Below are 22,517 nucleotides of genomic sequence, written 5' to 3' on the forward strand. Positions count from 1 at the left end.
ATTTCTTTGCTTTCTGTGCTATTTTTCAGCTTCAGGTAATATAATTTGCATTTTCTTGCTTTCTCTTGCTTACCGAGAGATAATTTCCCACCTGTGGAGAGAGCATGGGATAGAAAAAGTACTCTTGGGTTTTATCTTAAGCCTTTGTCTTTTCTTGCTCAGGTCCTGAGCATCTAGTCTTTTATTAAGCAGCTTTAATATGGCCTCTAAGATTGACTTTTAGGTACTAATTTGAAAAATCAGCTGCTTCTAGGAAGTTTATGAAATAGCTCCTGCAATCCATTCTAGATAGTACAGGAAAATATTTCAACAAGCTAATTTTGCCACAGATTCCGATCAGACCTTACGCATCCCATTTATAAGAGGATACAAAGGAGTGAATGTCACAGTTGTATTTTCATGATACCTGTGATATATTTGATTAGTGTGACACTTTGGTAATAAAAGTGCAGATGTGATGATATAAATGAGATGAAGCTTAGATTCTAAAACCAGATCTGTGTGAGAAAATAATACCAGAAAACAGAAGGGAAATAGTGATCAATACACCACAAGTGTGATCCTCTTGTAAGATAAGCATCTGAAAAGCACTAATGTATTGTTTTTTACAATTACAGGGACTTGCCATGAGGTGCTGAAGCCTTGTTTCAGTGATTTGGAGAGACTGGACCTAAATGGCGCAGCATGACTTTGCTCCAGCCTGGCTTAATTTTCCTACTCCTCCATCAACAAAGGTATGTTCTTTGCTGTTCTTTTGAACAGGTAGTCTAATTATTTGAGAAGTCTAGATGTCATAACTTCAATCACAGTAAAAATACAAATCACTTTATGAATATGTGAAGGGTGATAACATGATATCTAGCAAGTCTTGCTGTCATGATTTAAATAGTTGGACTTTGGTTGTCAAGCTCCTACCTCTGGTAGGGGTTTTTGCTTGAGCATCTGAGTTCATGCGAAGAAGTATGTGCCTGGACACATTGTCAGAGCTGTTGTTGGATTGATTGCCTTCATCAGGAGTTTGAAATGAATTATAGTATTTTGTGCTAGAAGAACCGAGACAGAGGCATGTGCTTAATGTTCTTGCTTATGATTTTGTTCTGTGTCCTATACACTTTACAGAAGTGTTATTCTGTCATCCAAGTGATTTAAAAAAATGCTTTTGAAATATTCCTGAAATGGCTCTTCAGTTGCTGATGGGATGCTTGTTACTACTGGTAGTGTGTGGCAAATAGTTGTGCATTCTTTTCATGTAGACTACTGTTACTTTATACAATGAGACAGCATGGAAACAAGAAATAGCAATTTCTGAATCATTAGGATTTGTTAGTATTGTAGGAAGTCTTGAATATGTCTGTCTCATATAAATGTTTCTTTTTTTCTGTCCTATCCTTCTGCTCTTTCGTGACTTGTATGAATGCAGAAACAGGCAGCACTGGATATTTCAAACTCCTGTCATGTTTTATTTTCCTGTTTGTAGACCTGTTGTCTTCATTATCTTTTGAATGCAATATCCATATCTGCAACTGTGAGAGTGGCATTGTCTTGCTTTAATGTATTTATGTGAATTTCTTGCTGTGTTTTATGTCCATGGAAAATGTTTAACCTTTATAAACTTATGGAAATAAGCTCATGCTATTGTTAAATGCACAGTCAGCTGTCAGTATTAGTTGTATTCCTATTGCTTTACTTATATATGTCTATACACACATGCATACACACATGCATTTTTTAAGTCAGGTCATTGAATGTCCTTATTTATTATATTGCTCTATTCATCTTTCTTTTACACTGATCTAGCTAGCTTCTGTGTTTTTAGTATAGTCTATCAGCAACTGTCAGTTGCTGTTCTGGGAACATCAGGCCTATCTGTTCCAGATTGGTTCCTGCAATCTGTTTGTTTTCACTCTACTTGATATCTGAGATATTCAACTCTCTTGATCTGCTTTTTTTCAATTTTAATACTTTTTCAATCAGAAAAGTAATCAGAGCATAGTTTAATATGTTGTCACAACTGCAAAACAATCTTTCTCCATGTATATCAAGTATCTGCTGGAAGAGTTTTACCTGCATACTTAAAATGTCAATATGGCAGGATAAAAATAAGTTCCAGTACTACTCTAATATATCTGGGGTGTGGGTCGTATTTGTCACCTCATACCTGAATTGTGGGAAATTTCTTTGCAAGCATATGTTGTGGATCCTGTTCTCTACCATGAGTCTTTCCCTCAAGGAGTTTAGATAGACTTTCTTTCATCTCTTCCAAAAACTCTGTAGTTATATGCTTTCTCCATTATAGTCTTTGTGCTTCATTGTTTGAAATGCAGCTTATTTCATTGCGTTACCTCCTCCCTCAATGATCAGCATATATAAGAGCACATTTGGATATTAAACACTTGAAAAGTCTTTTCAGTTCTACCTGGTGTGTAGTAATTCCTAGTTTACAGAATAAGGCTTGACCTGTCATTCCTCTACAAGACATGTCTCAAATGTTGTGCCCCCCTGCTTCCTTTCCCATCTGTTTCCTAGAACAGATGTTTATTTCTGCTTCACATATCTCAGCAAAGCAGCTGAAGAGAAGAGCAGGTAAGAGGGATGGAGATGAAAAGGAAGAATGGGGTAAGGAAGGCAAGGTGTCTCATGTTTCATGCAGAATGGAGCTGGGATAAGGCTATGGTATCAACAACATTTAGACTTGAGAAGGAGAAACTGAACTCTGCCCAGTCAGTTTTTATTTCCCTGAAAGAGGTGCTTTTAGGAATCACATCTTTATGAGTTTGGTTTCCTCCTTGATCCTGGGTGGCCGAGGCTTTCCCTTACATAGTATTAGAAAAACCTGATGCCAGGAAACTGGGATTGTGAATGAGTTTTCTTAATGTGATTTATACAGATTACAGCTTGACCAAAATCCATCTCATAGAATCATAGAATAGTTTGGGTTGGAAGGGACCTTCAAAGGTCATCTAGTCCAACCCCCCTGCAATGAGCAGGGACACCTTCAACCAGATCAGGTTGCTTATATCCCTGTCCAGCCTGGCTTTGAATGTTTCCAGGGATGGGGCATCTACAGCCTCTCTGGGCAACCTGTTCCAGTATTTTACCACCCTCATTGTAAAAAATTTCTTTGTAAAACAAACACAAAAAAAACCCCAAACCAAAACAAACAAACACAAACAAAAAAACCCCTCACCTATTGCTGATGATTTCCTCTTAAGGATAAGCTTTTATATCATCTCCCTGTCACTAATATAGCAAAGTCTACTGAGATAGCTGGGTATCCATTGCTCTGTAGCTTTAGTTCAGGTCTGAAACTAATATATTTGCATCAGTGCAGTATTGCAGTTGAGAAAGTAGAAATGGGGAAGTATTGTGAATAGTGAAGTCATTGTGTGATATGGATGAAATTTGTCAGAAAGGATTGCTGTAAAATATATATGGGGAGATTGCAGATCATGGAATCATAGAATGGTTTGGGTTGGAAAGGACCTTAAAGATCATCTAGTTCTAACCCCCCTGCTGTGGGCAGGGACACCTTCCACTAGACCAGGTTGCTCAAAGCCCCATCTGACCTGGCCTTGAACACTTCCAGGCATGTGGCATCCAGAACTTCTCTGGGCAGCCTGTTCCAGTGCCTCACCACCCTCATGGTGAAGAATTTCTTCCTTATATCTAATCTAAATTTACCCTCTTTCAGTTTAAAGCCGTTGCCCCTTGTCCCATCACTACATGCCCTTGTAAAAAGTCTCTCTCCAGCTTTCTTGTAGGTCCCCTTATGGTACTGGAAGGATGCTAAAAGGTCTCCCGAGAGTTTTCTCTCCCCCAGGCAGAACAACCCCAACTCAGCCTGTCTTCATAGGAGATTTGCTCCAACCCTCTGATCATCTTCATGGCCCTTCTCTGGACTTGCTCCAACAGGTCCATGTCCTTCTCTTGGGGGCCCCAGAGCTGAACACAGTACTCCAGGTGGGGTCTCATGAGAGTGGAGTAGAGGGGAATCGCCACCCTTGACCTGCTGGCCATGCTTCTTTTGATGCATCCCAGGATATGGTTGGCTTTCTGGGCTGCAAGTGCACATTGCTGGCTCATGTTTAGCTTTTTGTCATCCAACATCCCCAAGTCCTTCTCCTCAGGGCTGCTCTCAGTCCATTATCCTCCACCCAGCCTGTATTCGTGCTTGGGATTGCCCTGATCCATGTGCAGGACCTTGCACTTGGCCTTGTTGAACTTCATGAGGTTCACACAGGCCCACCTCTCAAGCCTGTCAAGGTCCCTCTGGATGGCATCCCTTCCCTCCAGCATGTTGACTGCACCACACAGCTTGGTGGTGTTGGCAAACTTGCTGGAGGTGCACTCAACCCTACTGTCCATGTTGCCAACAAAGATGTTACACAGCGCTGGTCCCAATACCGACCCCTGAGGAACACCACTAGTCACTGCTCTCCACTTGGACATTGAGCCGTTGACTGCAACTCTTTGAGTACGACCATCCAGCCAATTCCTTATCCACTGAGTGGTCCATCTATCAAATTAGACTGGTAAACTCAGTAGTTTTTGAAAGCTTACTATTACTTCATGTTAAGCAACAAGACTTCTTACACATCAACACAAATCTGTGTTGTTTTATTTCTTGGCTGGTTGAATCAAGTCATATAATTTCTCAACTTCCAGAAATTGCCACTTGATTTCCTGCTGATTACAAAGATTACTGTTGTTTTTGCCACAAGAGACTTGATAGATTGATAACTCCATCATGTGGGGAAAATGCATACTGCATGATCTTTGCATGCAATTTAGAGACTGAAGATGTATTATGTCAAGTACAACTCAAACAAAATATACAAAGCATTGTCAGTTATAGTTTGTAAAAATGTGATTGTTCTTCAAAGTTCATACAAAAAACAAGAGTTAGTTAAACTCCAAAGGCAATATTAGAAGGTTGTTGTATGTAAATGACCACATGAAGCTATTTTCTAAAATTTGGAGCCTTTGGAAATTTTGGAAATTTTGCCAGCTTATTCAAAGTTTGTTTATAAAGAATTATTTTTTACTTAAATATTGAGATCCATTATGATAATCATAGAATCACAGAATTGTTTTGGTTGGAAAAGACCTTTAAGATCGTTGAGTCCAACTGTTAACCTAGTACTGTCCCTAAACCGTGTCCCTAAGAACCTCATCTATGCATCTTTTGAACACCTGTAGGGATGGTGACTCAACCACTTCCCTTGGCAGCCTGTTCTCATGCCTGACAACCGTTTAAGTGAATAAGTTTTTCCTAATATCCAGTCTGGTGCAACTTGAGGCCATTTCCTCTTGTCCTATCGCTTGTTACTTGGAAAGAGAGACCAACACCCTCCTTGCCACAACCTCCTTTCAGGTAGTTGTAGAGAGTGATAAGGTCTCCCCTCAGCCTCCTTTTCTCCAGGCTAAACAGCCCCAGTTCCCTCAGCTGTTCCTCGTAAGACTTGTGCTCCAGACCATCAGCTTCGTTACCCTTCTCTGAAATTTCTCCAGCACCTCAATGTCTTTCTTGTAGTGAGGGGCCCAAAACTGAACACAGGATTCAAGGTGCGGCCTCAACAGTGCCAAGTACCAAGGGACAATCAGTTCCCTAGTCCTGCTGGCCACACTAATTCTGATACAAGCCAGAATGCTGTTGGCCTTTTTGGCCACCTGGGCACGCTGCTGGCTCATTTTCAGCTGGGTGTCGACCAACACCCCCAGGTTCTTTGCTACCCAGCAGCTTTCCAGCCAGTCTTCTCCAAGCCTGTAGCATTGCATGGGGTCGTTGTGACCAAAGTGCAGGACCCAGCACTTGGCCTTGTTGAACTTCATGCAGTTGGTTTCAGCCCATCGATCCAGCCTGTCCAGATCTCTCAGGCAGATCAATGCTCCCACCCAACTTGGTGTCATTCACAAACTTACTGAGGGTGCACTCAATCCCCTCATCCAGATCATTGATAAAGAGATTAAACAGAACTGGCCCCAATACTGAGCCCTGGGGAACACCACTTGTGATCAGTTGCCAACTGGATTTAACTCCATTCACCACAACTCTTTGGGCCCAGCCATCCAGCCAGTTTTTACTCCAAGCCATGAGCAACCAGTTTCCCTAGGATGCTCTGGGAAACGGTGTCAAAGGCTTTAGTAAAGTCTAGGTGGAAAACATCCACAGCCTTTCCCTCCCGTTACCTAGGAGTGCTGATAAATGATGGAAAGTGACTTGGTGAGCACTTCCACCAGCTCTTTCACAACTCTTGGGTGGATCCCATCTGGCCCCATACACTTGTGTGTGTCCAAGTGGTGTAGCAGGCTGCTAAACATTTCCCCTTGCATTATGGGAGCTTCATTCTGCTCCCCCTCTTTGTGTTCCAGCTCAGGAGGCTGGGTACCTGTAGCACAACTGGTCTTATTATTAAAGACTGAGGCAAAGAAGGCATTAAGTACCTCAGCCTTTCCCTCATCTTTAACTGTGTTTTCCCCTGCATCCACTAAAGGATGGAGATTCTCCTTAGCTCTCCTTTTGTTGCTCATGTATTTATAGCAACTTTTTTTTTTTTTTTTGTCTTTTACAACAGTAGCCAGATTAAGTTCTAGTTGGGCTTTGGTCCTTCTAATTTTCTCCCTGTATAACTTAGTGATATCCTTGTAGTCCTCCTGTGTTGCCTGCCCCTTCATCCAAAGGTCATAAACTCTCCTTTTTTTTTCCTGAGTTCCAGCCAAAGCTCTCTGTTCAGCCAGGCCAGTCTTCTTCCTGCCAGCTTGTCTTTTGGCACATGAGGACGGCCTGCTCCTGCACCTTTAAGATTTATATCTTAAAGATTGACCAGCTTTCCTGATCTCTTTTGCCCTTCAGGACAGCCTCCCAAGGGACTCTGTCAACCAGGCTCCTAAAAAGGTAAAAGTCTGCTCTCCAGAAGTCCAAGGTAGCAGTTCTGCTGACCCCATTCCTTCTTCAGCAATCAAAACCCCTATTGTTTCATAATTGCTGTGCCCAAGATGGCTTCCAACCATGACATCATCCACACACAAGTCCTTCTCTGTTTGTAAACAACAGGTCCAATGGGACACCTTTGTTAACTACTTAGATATTTTGATAATTTCTTGTCATTTTCTGGTGGTTTTTTTTTCTCTCTTTCCAAGTTTGTCAAGGAAATAGTTCACTTCCCAGGTCTCAAATTGAGAAGGAATCCCTTTTCATTTGACTTCTATACAATTTGGAAATACATATCTATTGCTTACTTGAGTTTGAATTTTAAGCAGTAGATTTTGAACAGCACCTTGAGCTCTGCTGAGGCATTGTTAGTAGAACTTAGGTGTCATTTTTTTGTGTGATTGTCTTGTGGTTGTGGAGGAGAAGGAAATAATTCTCTTCAACAGATTTTATGAAGTAGTTTAACCTATTACTGTGACTTTTTTGTTTGGTTGGTTTTTGTTTTTCTACTCACTTTGACCAGTGGAGTACTTTAAATATTAATATGGCTTGTTTAGATGTTAATGGATCATAACTATTGAAATAAACTTGGGGCTTTCATTTTCAAACAATGCACCATTACTGGTTTTGTTTGTTTTGTTTGTTTTGTTTGTTTTGTTTTTCCCTGAATGTTACTCAGTCTGGAGAGGGAGAGAGCTTCAGTCAGGAAAGCTGATACTTTTGGTACAGTAAAGTTGATACTCCCTGGAATCACTAAGCTTACTTTGCTCACATAGTACACTTCCACATTTAGGTGCATTTATGCATTTGTAGATAATATGGTCCTGGGAAGTGTTGGATCTCTTGTACATGTGCAATACAATGGAAATATACATGCAGAGTATGTGCTAGAGGGAAGGGGGCTTTGCTTCATCTGTATCAAAGATTGGCTGTGTGGCAGGGAAGTGCCAGGTAACACAGCTCTCTGCTGTCACTCACTGGGATATGTGGCATGTGTAACACTAAGGCTAAGCGCTACTTGTACAGAATGAAATTTTATTCTTGATTTTTTAAGGTCTAACAGTGAAAGAAATATTATAGTGTTAAAATAGTAAAGCCAGATAGAAGCCATAGAGAAGACAGCTGCTCTAAGACATGATCTTTTTTGGTTAGGTATGAGTTCTAGTCAGGATATGTTTTGACTTCTGAGTGCTGTTCTCAACATAAGATTTTATTTTATAAAGTACTTCCTACTGGTATATTAAAGATTTACTACTTTAAAATTTCTATAATACCTACTTTATAAGCTGATAATGTGAAGTATATTTGTGAATCTGTACACTTTTGACTCTATGTTTTACTCATATTTCATAACTAGTTACATTTGCGTTATTAAGTTATAATGACAAGGCTAATAAACTGGGCCTTTTTTGGGTAGAGCTGCCTCTGGTCGAAGCAACTCCTTGCTTTCTATGTAATGCACATGTGTAGTCTAACCACTCAAATTAAGATCCCAGATTTCTTTCCTGCCTTCCAAACTGTGATCTCATATCCTTTGTTACCTTTTTTATTTTTCCTCTGCTGCCACACATCACTTGTGCTAAGTTCTGTTGACAAACCAAAATAAACACTTGGGTTTTTAATTTGTGTCACAAGCATGGTCCTTAGCACTGTTTGAGTGTCCTGGAGTGGAAGATATAGCTTCTGCTACCATGGGAGATAATGACATAACTCTGAACATATGCATACTTGAGAACTACTGTATTATCTGCCATTCATAGTCCTTTTAAAAATGGATTGTATATACCACAAGTAATGTACATATTACAGTTCGGATAATTCAGCTTTGTTATTAATCAGATATCTCAGGTCTACCACTTGTACTCCTTTACAGTCATCACTGAACTTAGAGAAACATTCTGAAAACATTTTGTGGACAGAGAATCATTATGAAGCAAATCACAGAAGACACAACTCTTCAGATGGGTGTGATTCTAACATTGGATGGCCTAATGGAGGTATAATTTAGCTTTCATGGAACATTTAAAATAAGTTTACACCGTTGCTTTTTAGCTCTTTGGCTAGGAAAAAAGTCTGATGATAATAGCTGTCCTATGCCAAATGCTGTATTCTGTAACAGAACAGAGGTAATGGGAAGACAGATCTTCTGGGAGACAATGTGATGACTAAGTTCTAAGTAGTGTGATTCCGAGTGTACTTTTCCCTTAAGAAGAAGGTGTTCAAGTTAATTCTCTAGCCAGCAACATATAAGTGAGCAGCCAGAAAAAGGGTTTGACTTCTTAATGTTGGACTACTGTCATCTTTCTTTGGCGCTGTTTTATGAGATTTTTCCCTGCTGCTTATATGAATGAAAACTAAATTTACTATGCTATCACATCCCAGAGTATAGAGCTGCTTGCTTAATTCCTCTACCAAATTTTTTCAAGAGTAGAATGTTCTTTCAAAACTGTTAATTATATTTCTTTAAAATTTACAAATCTAAGGGCATTTTGGGAGAAAAGAGAAGAAGGATTGGCGTTCACAAAGCAGAAATGATACAGAAAATATAAACCATCGTGGGGGATACCATGGTGGAGGTTCCTGCACTGGTACCAGCACTTTCCACTATGGAAAAGGCCAAGGACTGCACGAAAACAATGTATCTGATAATGAAATTGGGAAAAAGGAAGACAAGGAAGTACCCAAACAGTTTGAGGCTGAGGATTTTGTAAGTTAATTGTAATTATAATAAACAAGGTTTCATTGTTTCTGCAAGTGCCATTTTGTTGATTACAAGCTACTTCATGAGATTTCACCGGTTTCAGATTATCATATAAAGGGATCACATTTCCCATAGGTAAGAGGGTGTTAGTCATTTGTCCACAAACTTGTTTCTCTTTTTATATCCAGTTTTTATCATTATGTTTTTATTATTGTCACTTATAATTGGATTCTAAGTTTATTTCATAATATCTTACCACAGTTTACTGTGGCATGTGTATGTATTAAATTCTACACAAGTACCTTACTGGAAATCTGAAGTACTAACAAAGTGATCTTTCTGCTACCAGCTGTTTGAGGTCCCATGCTTCAACCTAAAATTGTAGGATGTAAGGGGAAGGGTGAGCTTTCTCTTTGAAGAACCATACATCACTGTGTTTTGCTTTCTCTGGACAGTTCATATAATGGTATTAACTGCTGCTTGAGGCGTTTTGTTGGAGAAGAGGAAACAAGTGAGTGTTGATCTATTTGGATTGCAAGGGGAAGTGTCTAGTCTTTGTCCATTTAAAAATCTTTGACAGCAGAGGTCATACTTCTGATATTATTGTGATTCTTTATTTCATTGGTCCCACAATTAAAACTTATTATTAAATTTTTGTTTTAATAATAATAAATTTTCCTTTCAGCCATCTTTGAATCCTGAGTATGAGAGAACACCAAACCAGAATAAGTCTTTAGCTGCCGGTGTGTGGGGTGAGTATTTTTGATGTTTCTAAATATAAAAATGTAGCTGAGATCTGAAGTTGTTTTATTTGAAACATAAGAATTTTTTTAGAATATTAAAAAGGTATAGATTGCAATTGAGGAAACTGGGAGGAGTGGCTGATACGCCAGAAGGCTGTGCTGCCATCCAGTGAGACCTGGACAGGCTGGAGAGTTGGGCAGGGAAAAATTTAATGAAATATAACAGGGGAAAGTGTAGAGTCTTACATCTGGGTAGGAACAACCCCAGGTTCCAGTATAAGTTGGGGAATGACTGATTAGAGAGCAGTGTAGGGGAAAGGGACCTGGGGTCCTGGTGGACAGCAGGATGACCATGAGCCAGCACTGTGCCCTTGTGGCCAGGAAGGCCAATGGCATCCTGGGGTGTATTAGAAGGGGGGTGGTTAGTAGGTCGAGAGAGGTCCTCCTTCTCCTCTACTCTGCCCTGGTGAGACCACACCTGGAATATTGTGTCCAGTTCTGGGCCCCTCAGTTCAAGAAGGACAGGGAACTGCTGGAGAGAGTCCAGTGCAGGGCAACAAAGATGATTAAGGGAGTGGAGCATCTCCCTTATGAGGAAAGGCTGAGGGAGCTGGGTCTCTTTAGCTTGGAGAAGAGGAGACTGAGGGGTGACCTCATTCATGTTTACAGATATATAAAGGGTGAGTGTCATGAGGATGGAACCAGGCTTTTCTCGGTGACAACCAATGATAGGACAAGGGGTAATGGGTACAAACTGGAACACAAGAGGTTCCACTTAAATTTGAGAAGAAACTTCTTCTCAGTGAGGGTGACAGAACACTGGAACAGGCTGCCCAGGGAGGTTGTGGAGTCTCCTACTCTGGAGGCATTCAAGACCTGCCTGGATGCCTTCCTGTGTAACCTCATCTAGGTGTTCCTGCTCCGGCAGGGGGATTGGACTAGATGATCTTTAGAGGTCACTTCCAGTCCCTAACATTCTGTGATTCTGTGTGATTCTGTGAAACTTGAATAGTATTACAATGTAGGTATCTTTTTGTTAGAGAGGTGACACTTCTATTTGGATATGTCTGTTGGTCTGTAGATGCAGGCACAACTTGGAATCTTTCCAAGAACAAGTGTACGTCTTCTTGTAAAGATGTTAAGACTCTGTCTCCCAAGAAGAAATGTGATGAAGGTGCGTCACCTAAACTAGTGATGTGATTTCTAGCTGAAGACTTTGTAAGAGTGCTCCTGACTGATTAAAGCTGTTGAAAGATCTTGGAGAAAAACCTAGGATGGCTGGAAAGAGCAGGTTAGTTTGCAGAAAATCATAGAATAATTTAGGTTGGAAAAGACCCTTAAGATCATTGAGTCCAACTGTTAACCTAACACTACCAAGACCACCACTAAACCATGTCCCTAAGCACCATGTCTACATGTCTTTTAAATACCTCCAGGGATAGTGACTCAACCACTTCCCTGGGCAGCCTGTTCTTATGCCTGACAACCCTTTCCATGAAGAAGTTTTTCCTAATATCCAATCTAAACCTCCCCTGGCACAACTTGAGGCCATTTCTTCTTGTCCTGTCAATTGTTACTTGGGAGAAGAGACTGACATCCACCTTGCTACAACCTCCTTTCAGGTAGTTGTAGAGAGTGATAAGGTCTCCCCTCAGCCTCCTTTTCTCCAGGCTCAACAGCCCCAGTTCTCTCAACTGCTCCTCATAAGACTTGTGCTCCAGACCCTTCACCAGCTTTGTTGCCCTTCATTGAGGTGCTGGAGCATATCCAAAGTCTGTCTTGTAGTGAGGGACCCAAAACTGAACACAGTATTTGAGGTGCAATTCAAGATTTAAGGTGTCATCCTGGAAGCATATGTCTTAAGCTGTTGGCTATGTTTATGAATTACTTGTAAGAAAGCTGATCCTGAGAGTATGTTTTCTCATCTCCACCTGATAAATTTGGCTAATGCTTTACGGTTCTATGGGCTTTAAGTAGTGAATTGCTCATTCTAGGAAGGTGGCAACTTTAGACTTCACAGGTTTTAAAGTAATAAATGTATTCAAAATAAGAACTTTTCGTATTGAGGAAATGAGTTTAATTAAACATAAAAGCTACAACTTAAACTGTTGTTAATACCGAGTTCTGAAACTTATTACTTATTTTAAATGGTACTTTAATTTGTTGTTTCTTATACTTCCCCAGTATGTTTTGCATTCTTAGGTAATACTAGGTGTAGGCCAACCCCTCAGTATAAATATCTAATTGCTAAGAACTTTAGAGGAGCTGAAACAATTGGACTGCTTTCCATTTTTGTGTATTTAGCAGCTTTCATGTGAAAGTCAGGAAATATAGTTATCTTTCAATAAAAGAGTAACAATAGCTAATTTTTTTCTTAACCAAATTGTGGAAAATTATATAGCACCTTGAGTGTTTTAAAACGTTTGCAGCACTCTGGCTGTGTCTGCTGCATGATGTGGCTCAATTTGATCCGAAGGAGGGCAAGTTTTTTAGGCTTTCTAGGTATCGCTCTTCACAAGCAAAGGAAGGAACAATTCTGTTAGCTACATAGATCTATAACGTACAGTGGCTTGTTACAGCTTACAGCTTGGTATCTTTCTTTATTACAGCTCTGCTATTGCAAGCCTTGTTTTGTAATTGAAAAACTGAAATTAAGGCTATTTTTATTTCCTGTTAAAGAAAACTTAATATTTAGGACAACAGGAATGTTACCATCCCCTCCTAATGACTGTTAAAAACATATGCTTCTGTTAGATTCCATTTTACCTCGTATATGTGGGATGGGAGCATGTGAGTATTATGAAAAATCTTTTAATAAAGTTTAATGAGAGCTAAGTATACAGTTATCACAAATGTTTTGTAACATGTACCTGCTAAACAAAGCTAAAATCACTTATGCTTTTAAGATAGTGGGTTTTTTTAAATGTAGGATATGGTGACTCTGGCTGTGAAGTAGAAATGCTTGCAGAGAGAGGATATAATCTTGGAAAAGGTTGTTAAAGCAACATTGGAATGCATGTGAAAAAAAACAAAAGTGTGGTGTGGTGTTGTTTTTATTATTATTTTTTTTTAAAAAAAAACTTTAGAACTGTTTTTAATAGGTGTTCTTTCAAACTGTTAAATGTCAGTTACTCACTAAGTATGACAGCTGACTGTATGTCTCCAATTAGTGCTCTCTTGAACCTGGAAATGGTGTAAGCTTCAGATGTTCTATTATCCCCACCTGAGGCATAGAGATAAACTGGGCATTACCATGGTCTACAGTAGTATACATCTCTCTTCTCATGTTCATAGAGCCTCAGTGTGGAACATTTGGTTCTAAAATAAGTTGTTAATATACGAGTAATTATTCTTTAATAAACTTAAAGGGAAATATGAAAACCATAATCTCTTTTGAAGATTAGGTAACTCTTAACAACTAATAATATTTGGATTTTAGATTTGCAAACAAGAACTGTGTAGCTAGCTTCTTTGACTGAAGGATGTATTTATTTTGTGAAAGTAAAATTCCTGCATTGCCAAGTGAAATATTTTTATAAAAGGTGGTTGTGGAAAATGGAACAGAACTTGTATTTACCTAAGTTTGTACAGTGTGTTATTTGTGGAACTAATACTGGACCAAGTTCCTGATTTATGCCTATTTGCTCTGGACTATATGGCTATCCAGTACCCTATGAACTAGGAACTTAAGAATGTATACACGTGCATATATATATATGTATATATACACACACACTGTTTTTCCCCCCCCCCTTCCCCTCCAGAGTACCCTTTGAATCCTAAATCTAGATCTCCAAGAATGCTGGTCATTAAAAAGGGCAGTACAAAAGAACTGCAGATATCTAGATTCCCTGTAGTAGGAAGTCTTCATTCACAGCCAGTAAAGAATGGAACTGGCACGAGTGTTTATCAAGGATTAGTCCCTAAACCTGCTACTCCACCTGCAAAGGTGAGTCTTGGATACTGGTGAATATGCTGAAAAAAATCATGCTCTAATTCTGAATGTGCTCATTTCACCCCTGAGAGTACTGTTCCTAGAGTATTATGCTTTCAAATCTTGCTAAGTGCAAAATATCCTGAAAGTGAACAGAAACATTTTTTTTCATTTTTCTTTTTAAACTATACTGTAATTGGATCTCTCTTTGTTTCTCATTTACCTTTTTTTGAGAAGTGCAAGAGCTGTCCAAGGGAGAGTGAAAAGGATGCTTCTAACTTAGAGAATAGAAATGCCTTTTGTATAAATGTTTTTAACAGAAAAATATATACCTAGTGGAGAGCTAGTACCTCCAGAATTTATCTGAGTTATTGATATAGATGTGCTTAGTGTCATTCTGGTCCATCTCATATGCAACTTTCTGTGTTCATCTTTTGATTTTGTTTCAGGATTTTTTCTGTGCTCCTGAGAGCATCTGATGGAGCTGTTCTTAACTCTCTTAACATACTACATTAAAAACACTACTTTCAGCCATTCAGACTCATGTTTTTGATTCTTAATACTTCAAATATGAGGGTTTTAATTGTTTGTAAATATAACTCTATATAAAAAGTGTAGACAGTATTTGTGAGCAAGGATGAATTGCTCATAAACAGTCTCTTTTCCACAATAAAACAGGTATTTGCTCTAAATTATGATTGTAGTTATGATTTGCTTTTGCTTAATCACTTCTCTAAATATTCCTGAAAATAACCCTATTGCAGTTAATGACTCTAAATTTTTGTTTAGCCTACACAGTGGAAAAACCAAGCAAAAGAAAATAAACTTGGGAATCCATTTTCTCATGAATCTGCATATGGTATTAGCAATTTCAGTCCTTTCAAATCAACTGCCAAGGCATTTACTGCATCACAGAATTCAGTGAAAGAGGTAAAGCAATGTCTGTAGTTTTTATCAACTCTATCAAATTTTAAATTTATTTGGTTGGATAACTGGATCAGTAGGCTTTATGCAGAACTGTATTAAATAAGTTTATTTTTGTGAAAGTTAATGTGAGAGAGAAAAATATGGAAGCTACATCACATCACTGGCTTTTAAGTACTGCAATAATTACTTCGTATGTTTGGAGTAAAAATGGTGCATTAGGAAGTATAACCTGGTAAACTTCAAAACTGTGTGATGCACTTCAGAAGGTCCACTGTTTGTTAGTAGGGCTCCATAAGCCTTCATCTCTAGGATTACATATAAGAACTATATATACTGAAATAGAAATATCTTCCATCTGCTTTTTACTGTTGATATACATGAAACCTGAAACTACAGTCTTTGTCTTTAATTCAAAGTTTCCTCAATGAATAAACTTCTAATATTTTTTCTTTTTTTGACCCCCCCCCCCCCACATTAGAGTAATCAGTCAAATTCATCATCCCTTATTGACAAAGTTGGTCAGCCTCGTTTAACAAAATTGACAAGAATACGGACTGATAAGAAGAGTGAATTTTTGAAAGCATTGAAACAAGATAGAGTGGAAGAGGAACATGAAGACGATAATGATGCTGGGCAAGAGAAGGTAGTTTTGTTCATACCTATCGTAGATCCAGCAGTGACAGTTCTCAGACTGAACATAAACTACTTTTTATTTGGCTGTAAACAGCTGTTAAATCATGGTCTTGATCTCTAAATGAAGGAAAGGAATTACCTTTTGATGAATTTTAAAAAGTTGTTCCAAGTACTGTTCTTTCTCCAGTGCTTCTTAGTGGTTTGTTTTTTTTTCTTTCTGCAGTATCTGTTCATACATGTTATAGACAAATGTGCCTGAGTTATTAGCAACAATAAAAAGAATAAATAAGCTTAGTATGCTAACCTAATCTTTGAGAGAAGAGTGTTTCACACCTTGGACATTAGTTATCCTATGCAAAACAATGGAAAAACTTGGTTCTGCTTCTCAAACCATTTCCTTTCTAATTATAGTGTTTAGATAGCCAGAAGTTAAACTAGTCATAGGGGCAGTAGTTTGATTTATGCATATATAAAGAACCTGGTTTTACTTCTTAATTGAGAACTTGGAGGAACACTGTCTTCAGCTTCAGAATTCTGAACATGAATTTGTTGGGAATTTCTGTTCCTGAAATTGTCTTGAGTTCTTAATATCTTCATCATACTTATGTCAAATGTATTTTATTGTCCCTGATTTTCAGAAGCAGTGTGTTTGGGTGGGGGGCAAGGTAAAGGGGAGGTTTTTAGTAGTAAAAATTGTAATGTCCTTGGGCAGGTGTATGTAACACATAGCCTGGAGTATTTGTTGGTAAGTGCACGTGTCCTCTTCCCTGCCCTTGCTGTTTCACTAACAGGTGTGAAAAGATGTTAAACAAATCATGTCACTAGTAGTTGTCATTGTCATTTTAATGATCGTCAATAGAAGACATGGTGTGCAACTGAGTGGATAGGGAGATAACTGTGCAACAGACTATTATAATGTGATTCTGTTGATGGAATTTTAAGGCCTGCAGTAACAGATTTCACCTCTGAAATAATGAGGCAAATTGTGATCAGCAGCTGAATCATGCTTGGAAGAAGCTATTTTGCCCTAATCTATTAAAATTGTTTAATATTTTTATGAATTTGCTTTGACAGTATGAGATGCATTCTTCAGGTGTATGATTTAACAGGTGAATATATGTTTACTGAGGTACTTGTTCTTAAGAAATTTTTGCTGAGCATTCTAAAATTTCTGGAGGCAGACAACACTGTGAGTGGGAGGAGAATGATGATGGATGGTCTTGATCATGGACTCTGAAGTATGATTTCGTACAAGTGCAGAACTGGCTAATTGAACCATTTCCTCCTGCTATGGATAATGCTGTTATATACCAAGTTTAGTTAGCTAGATAATGTTCATACTCTCCTCCTTGTTTTTACAATTGATAAGACTTCTTAGGCTATTTGGGCTTGCCTTTGCTTGAGGCAGGAGTAACCCAGACTGCCTTTCCTAACATATTTTTCATGTGTACTACAGGGACTCTATCTCCTTCCACAGTACGAAGAATTTCTGATTGGGCAGGCCCAGCTCGATTGGCTGATGCCCTGGTGTTGACCAACCAAGTGACTTTTGCTAAATGTGAATCCCAGTTTTTAAAGGTTCCACCACCCAATGCCTTTAGTGTAGTTTTTAACAAACCACTGACCTTTCAATTTTCCCAGAGGCTGGTGCATGATATGGAATATGATATACCCACTCAATACCATGTTCTTTGGCCCAATTGTCTATAATACTGTTTTTGAAATTAGTACCATTGTCTGATTCAATTATTTCTTGCATACCGTGTTGCCAAAGGACTTGCTTTTCAAGGCCCAAGATAGCATTTCGGGCTGTAGCATGAGGTACGGCATATGTCTCCAACCATCCGGTGGTTGCTTCCACCATTGTAAGTACATAACGCTTACCTTGACATGTTTGTGGAAGTGTAATATAATCAGTCTGCCAAGCTTCTCCATACTTATACTTTAACCATTGCCCCCCATACCATACAGGCTTTAACCGTTTCGCTTGTTTGATTTTGGCGCAAGTTTCACATTCATGAATAATCTGTGAAATGGTGTCCATAGTTAAATCCACCACTTGATCGCAAGCCCATTTATATGTTGCATCCCTGCCTTGAGGCCCTGAAGCATCATGGGCCCACCGAGCTAGGAAAAGTTCACCTTTATGTTGCCAGTCCAAGTCCACCTCAGCTACTTGAATCTTAGCAGCTTGATCCGCTTGTTGCTTTGTTTAGATGTTCCTCGGTGGCTCAACTTTTAGGTACATGAGCATCTACATGACGAACTTTTACAGGCAGGCTCTCTAGCCGAGCAGCAATGTCTTGCCACAGTGTGGCAGCCCAAATGGGTTTACCTCTGTGTTGCCAGTTGCTTTTCTTCCATTGCTGTAGCCACCCCCACAAGGCATTTGCTACCATCCATGAGTCAGTATAGAGATAAAGTACTGGCCGCTTTTCTCATTCAGTAATGTCCAAAGTCACCTGGATGGCTTTCACTTCTGCAAATTGACTAGATTCACCTTGTCCTTCAGTGGCTTCTGTAACTTGTCGTGTGGGACTCCACACAGCAGCTTTCCACCTTTGATGTTTTCCTACAAGATGACAGGATCCATCTGTGAACAGTGCATACTGCTTATCAGTCTCTGAAAGCGTATTATACGGTGGTGCTTCTTCAGCACATGTTACTTCCTCCTCATCTGGAGACATCCCAAAGTCTTTACTTTCTGGCCAGTCTGTAATCACTTCTAAGATCCCTGGGCGATTGGTATTTCCAGTTCAAGCTCATTGCATGATCAATGCAATACATTTACTCCACGTAACTTCGGTTGCATGATGTGGAGAGGGAACCATCCCTTTGAATATCCATCTCAGCTCTGGCAGTCAAGGTGCTAGGAGGAGCTGTGCTTCAGTACCGATGACTTCTGAAGTAGCTCAAACTCCTTCATACGCTGCTAGTATCTCTTTTTCAGTTGGAGTATAGTTGGCCTCAGATCCTTTGTATCCTCAACTCCAAAAACCTAAGGGTCGACCTCAGGTTTCTCCTGGTGCTTTCTGCCAGAGGCTCCAGGAAAGTCCATTATCTCCGGCTTCGGTGTAGAGCACATTTTTAACATCTAGTCCATTCTGAACTGGTCCAAGGGCCAACACATGAGTTATCTCACGCATAATTTGTTCAAAGGCTTGTCGTTGTTCAGGGCCCCACTCAAATTGGTTCTTCTTGCAAGTCACTTGATAGAGAGGGCTCACAATCTGGCTGTAGTCAGGAATATGCATTCTCCAAAAACCTACAACACCCAGGAATGTCTGTGTCTCCTTTTTATTAATAGGTGGAGACATAGCTGCAATTTTGTTGATCACATCCATTGGGATCTGACGACGGCCATCTTGCCATTTTATTCCTAAAAACTGGATCTCTCGTGCAGGTCCCTTGACCTTGCTTCGTTTTATGGCAAAACCAGCATCCAAAAGAATCTGAATTATTCTCTCACCTTTCTCAAAGACTTCTTTCACTGTGTCACCCCATACGATGATGTCATCAATATATTGCAAGTGTTCTGGAGCTTTACCTTGCTCCATTGTGGTCTGGATCAGTCCATGGCAGATGGTAGGACTGTGTTTCCACCCCTGGGGCAAGCCATTCCATGTGTACTGGATGCCTCTCCAGGTGAAAGCAAACTGTGGCCTGCATTCTGCTGCTAAAGGAACAGAGAAAAATGCATTAGCAATGTCAATTGTAGCATGCCACTTGGCTGCCTTTGACTGCAGTTCAAATTGCAGTTCTAGCATGTCAGGCACAGCAGCACTCAATGGTGGCCTAATTTCATTCAGGCCACGATAGTCTACAGTTAATCTCCACTCACCACTAGACTTACGCACTGGCCAGATTGGGCTGTTAAAAGGTGAGCGAGTCTTACTGATCACACCCTGGCTTTCCAATTGATGGATCAACTTCTGGATAGGAATCAAAGAGTCTCGGTTGGTGTGATATTGCCGGCGATGCACCGTTGTGGTAGCAATTGGCACCTACTGATCATCAACCATCAGCAGTCCTACAACAGAAGGGTCATCTGAAAGACCAGGCAAATCAGACAGCTGCTCAATTTTCTCAGTGTCCACAGCTGCTATACCAAATGCCCACCTATACCCTTTTGGGTCCTTAAAATACCCTCTCCTGAGGTAGTCTATGCCAAGGATGCATGGAGCATCTGGGCCAGTCACAATAGGATGCTTTTCCCAGTTTTTTCCAGTTAGGCTCATTTCAGCCTCTACAACAGTCAGTTCCTGGGATCCCCCAGTCACTCCAACAATATTGATGGATTGCGTTCCTTTATAATTAGAAGGAATTATTGTGCACTGAGCACCAGTGTCCACTAAAGCTTTGTACTCCTGGGGGTGTGTTGTACTAGGCCATCGTATTTGTACAGTCCAATAAACTCTATTATCCCTTTCCTCCACCTGGTTGGAGGCAGGGCACCTCTAATTTCTGGTTTGCATAGTCTCTGGGTGTGAATTAGAGGTTCCTTCAAGAGCATCAGAATCTCTTCTGCTCCTTTTGTAAACTGGAGCAGCCACCTTCCTAGGAGTTTTTCCTTTTATCTCACGTACTCATTCCTGAAGTTCTGAGATAGGTCTTCCATGCCACTTATTCATGTTTTCTCCCTGCTCATGTAGGAAGAACCACAGGGAACCTCTTTTTGTAGGCTGCCTCTTTCCTCTCTCTCGAGACTGGAAACGCCTTCTCCTAATATCTGAAACATAGGTTTGTGCAGGTCGTGAATGGTACGTGTCTTCTCTGAGTTCTTTGATTTCTTGCAACAGCTTTTCAAACCCGTCATCAGATTTTTCACACAGTTTCTCTACAGCAGAGACACAAGCCCATAGAGAACCAGCAAGGCTGTCCTCAAATTCACGGAGCTGCTCAATCACTTCAGTAATATTTTGTACACCTCCAGCTGACCAGACCATTCCTGCCAATGACTTAGCATATGCAGGTGATGCACTTTGTACAAATCTGCACCACAGAGGTTGTGTACAGTTGATTCTGTCTGGGTCTGTCCCCTCTTGGCTGTTTGATCCAAAATAGATGATCTCTCGCACAGCTAATTCTCTCAGGAACTGGATACCTCTCTCCATAGTATTCCATTTCCCTAACCTGGATATACAGTCTTCCTTGTAGGGAAATCTTACTTCCATAGCTGCCAGGAGTCGGGTCCAGAGGGTAGTGGCATTAGCGTCTCTTGAAATTGCCCTATCAATGGTGGAATCTTTTGACAGAGATCCCAGCTGCCTGACTTCACCACCTTCCAATTCAATTATTTCTGCCCTATTGTCCCAGCATCGGAGCAACCAGGTTAAAGTATTCTCGCCTTCACGACAACTGAAGCCTTTTCACAGGTCTCTCAGCTCACCTGGAGAAAAGGACTGAGTGGTGGTCACTTCATCTCCTCCCTGCGCTGATCATGCCCCTTGGGATTATGTCAGCCCTGTGACATCACCTGCTGCATGGGTAGTCTTTCTAGTGACTTTCTTACAACTGCCAACTGATGCTGATATGGGTTCACCATCATTTGATTCATTTCCAGAGTCTGAATGACTGTCACAGTGATTGCTGTGGTTACAGCAGCAGCAGTGACCAGTGTGTGAAGAAGGAGGGGCTGCCTTGTTAGCCTTTGAGGCTGGAGAAGTAACATTATCTGCAGCAACCTTGGCAGAGGAACTCTGCGGAGGAGCTGTAGCTTTAGCCTGTGAAGCCGCGATTAGGGGGGCAGTGGCTGCAGTGGCAGCTTTCGCTGTTTTGCTTTTTCTCGAGTGCCTCGGAGTGCTTTTTGCTCAAGCTTCCGCAGACTCACCGCAAATCTCAGGGCTAAAAAGAGACGCAAACCTCCTATTGAACCTCATTTCTCTTAACTGTAACACAAACTGACACACATTCAGCAAAACAGATAACATCATCACAGTTCTATCAAAGCTCCAAGGATATTCAAAGCTCTCTAAAACATTTGCAAACTGTCCTAGCGAAAAAATGAAAGTATTGTTAGTCAGCCTTTCTAAAGATTCACTCAACCAATTAGCAAACACAGCCATACTGCTCTTTAATCTCTCCCAGAGGTTTTTCAAGGTAAAGCAGAAACGAGTAGAATTTCATTAGCGGCTGCAGTATAATGAAATAAACCAGTGTGCCAAACCACATAGTATCATCATAACCATCGTCCAGTTTATTGTTGTTATATAATGAATACTTCAATTCAAAAAGAAAGCCCAACACGGATATGGGATCACCGAGCACGATCTAGAAAATAGTTGATACAACTTATGCCACAACATCTTTAAATCAATGTAATTCACTTTCCCTTAATACCACTAAATAATATTTGAAGCAGATGCACAAGTATCACAACTCTATGAGTTGTGAAATAAATAACTTACGCTTTTTCTATGGATAAACAACATTTAATCCATTTCCTTGTGTTCCGTAAAAACGTGTTCATTAGAGCATAAGCAAAACAGCGCTGGGTGCGCGGGGGATTCACTCCACCCAACACGCACACTTTTAACAATAAGAAGTGTGCTTAAATACAGTATGGTATTACATATTCATAATGACCCCAGAAACGCCTATGCATATTCATGACCTTTCCCGCTTTTTATTAAAATGAGTCTCAGATAA

The 22,517-nt window shown here is 40.1% G+C and overlaps 1 protein-coding gene across 18 annotated transcripts in view; it reads left to right on the forward strand.

The window, feature by feature from the left end:
- The window catches only part of LOC308051380 (vasculin-like), an 86,570-nt gene that overhangs the window by 40,768 nt on the left and 23,285 nt on the right, over positions 1–22,517 (forward strand). For 12 of the 18 annotated variants that reach the window (XR_013923474.1, XM_080361795.1, XM_080361794.1 and 9 more), the window contains 7 exons: positions 618–734; positions 8,771–8,928; positions 9,415–9,638; positions 10,318–10,384; positions 14,140–14,324; positions 15,099–15,239; positions 15,715–15,879. Coding sequence is in view for 17 of the 18 variants with exons in the window: in XM_080361795.1 (XP_080217921.1) it covers positions 685–734; positions 8,771–8,928; positions 9,415–9,638; positions 10,318–10,384; positions 14,140–14,324; positions 15,099–15,239; positions 15,715–15,879 (990 nt within the window). In the remaining variant the exon portion in view is untranslated. Of the gene's footprint in view, positions 1–617; positions 735–8,770; positions 8,929–9,414; positions 9,639–9,743; positions 9,768–10,087; positions 10,144–10,317; positions 10,385–14,139; positions 14,325–15,098; positions 15,240–15,714; positions 15,880–22,517 lie in introns of those variants that run through there. The other 6 variants (XM_080361783.1, XM_080361784.1, XM_080361782.1 and 3 more) reach the window with 3 other exon arrangements.

Source organism: Nesoenas mayeri (assembly GCF_963082525.1).
Source record: "Nesoenas mayeri genome assembly, chromosome: W".
Lineage (NCBI taxonomy): Eukaryota > Metazoa > Chordata > Aves > Columbiformes > Columbidae > Nesoenas > Nesoenas mayeri.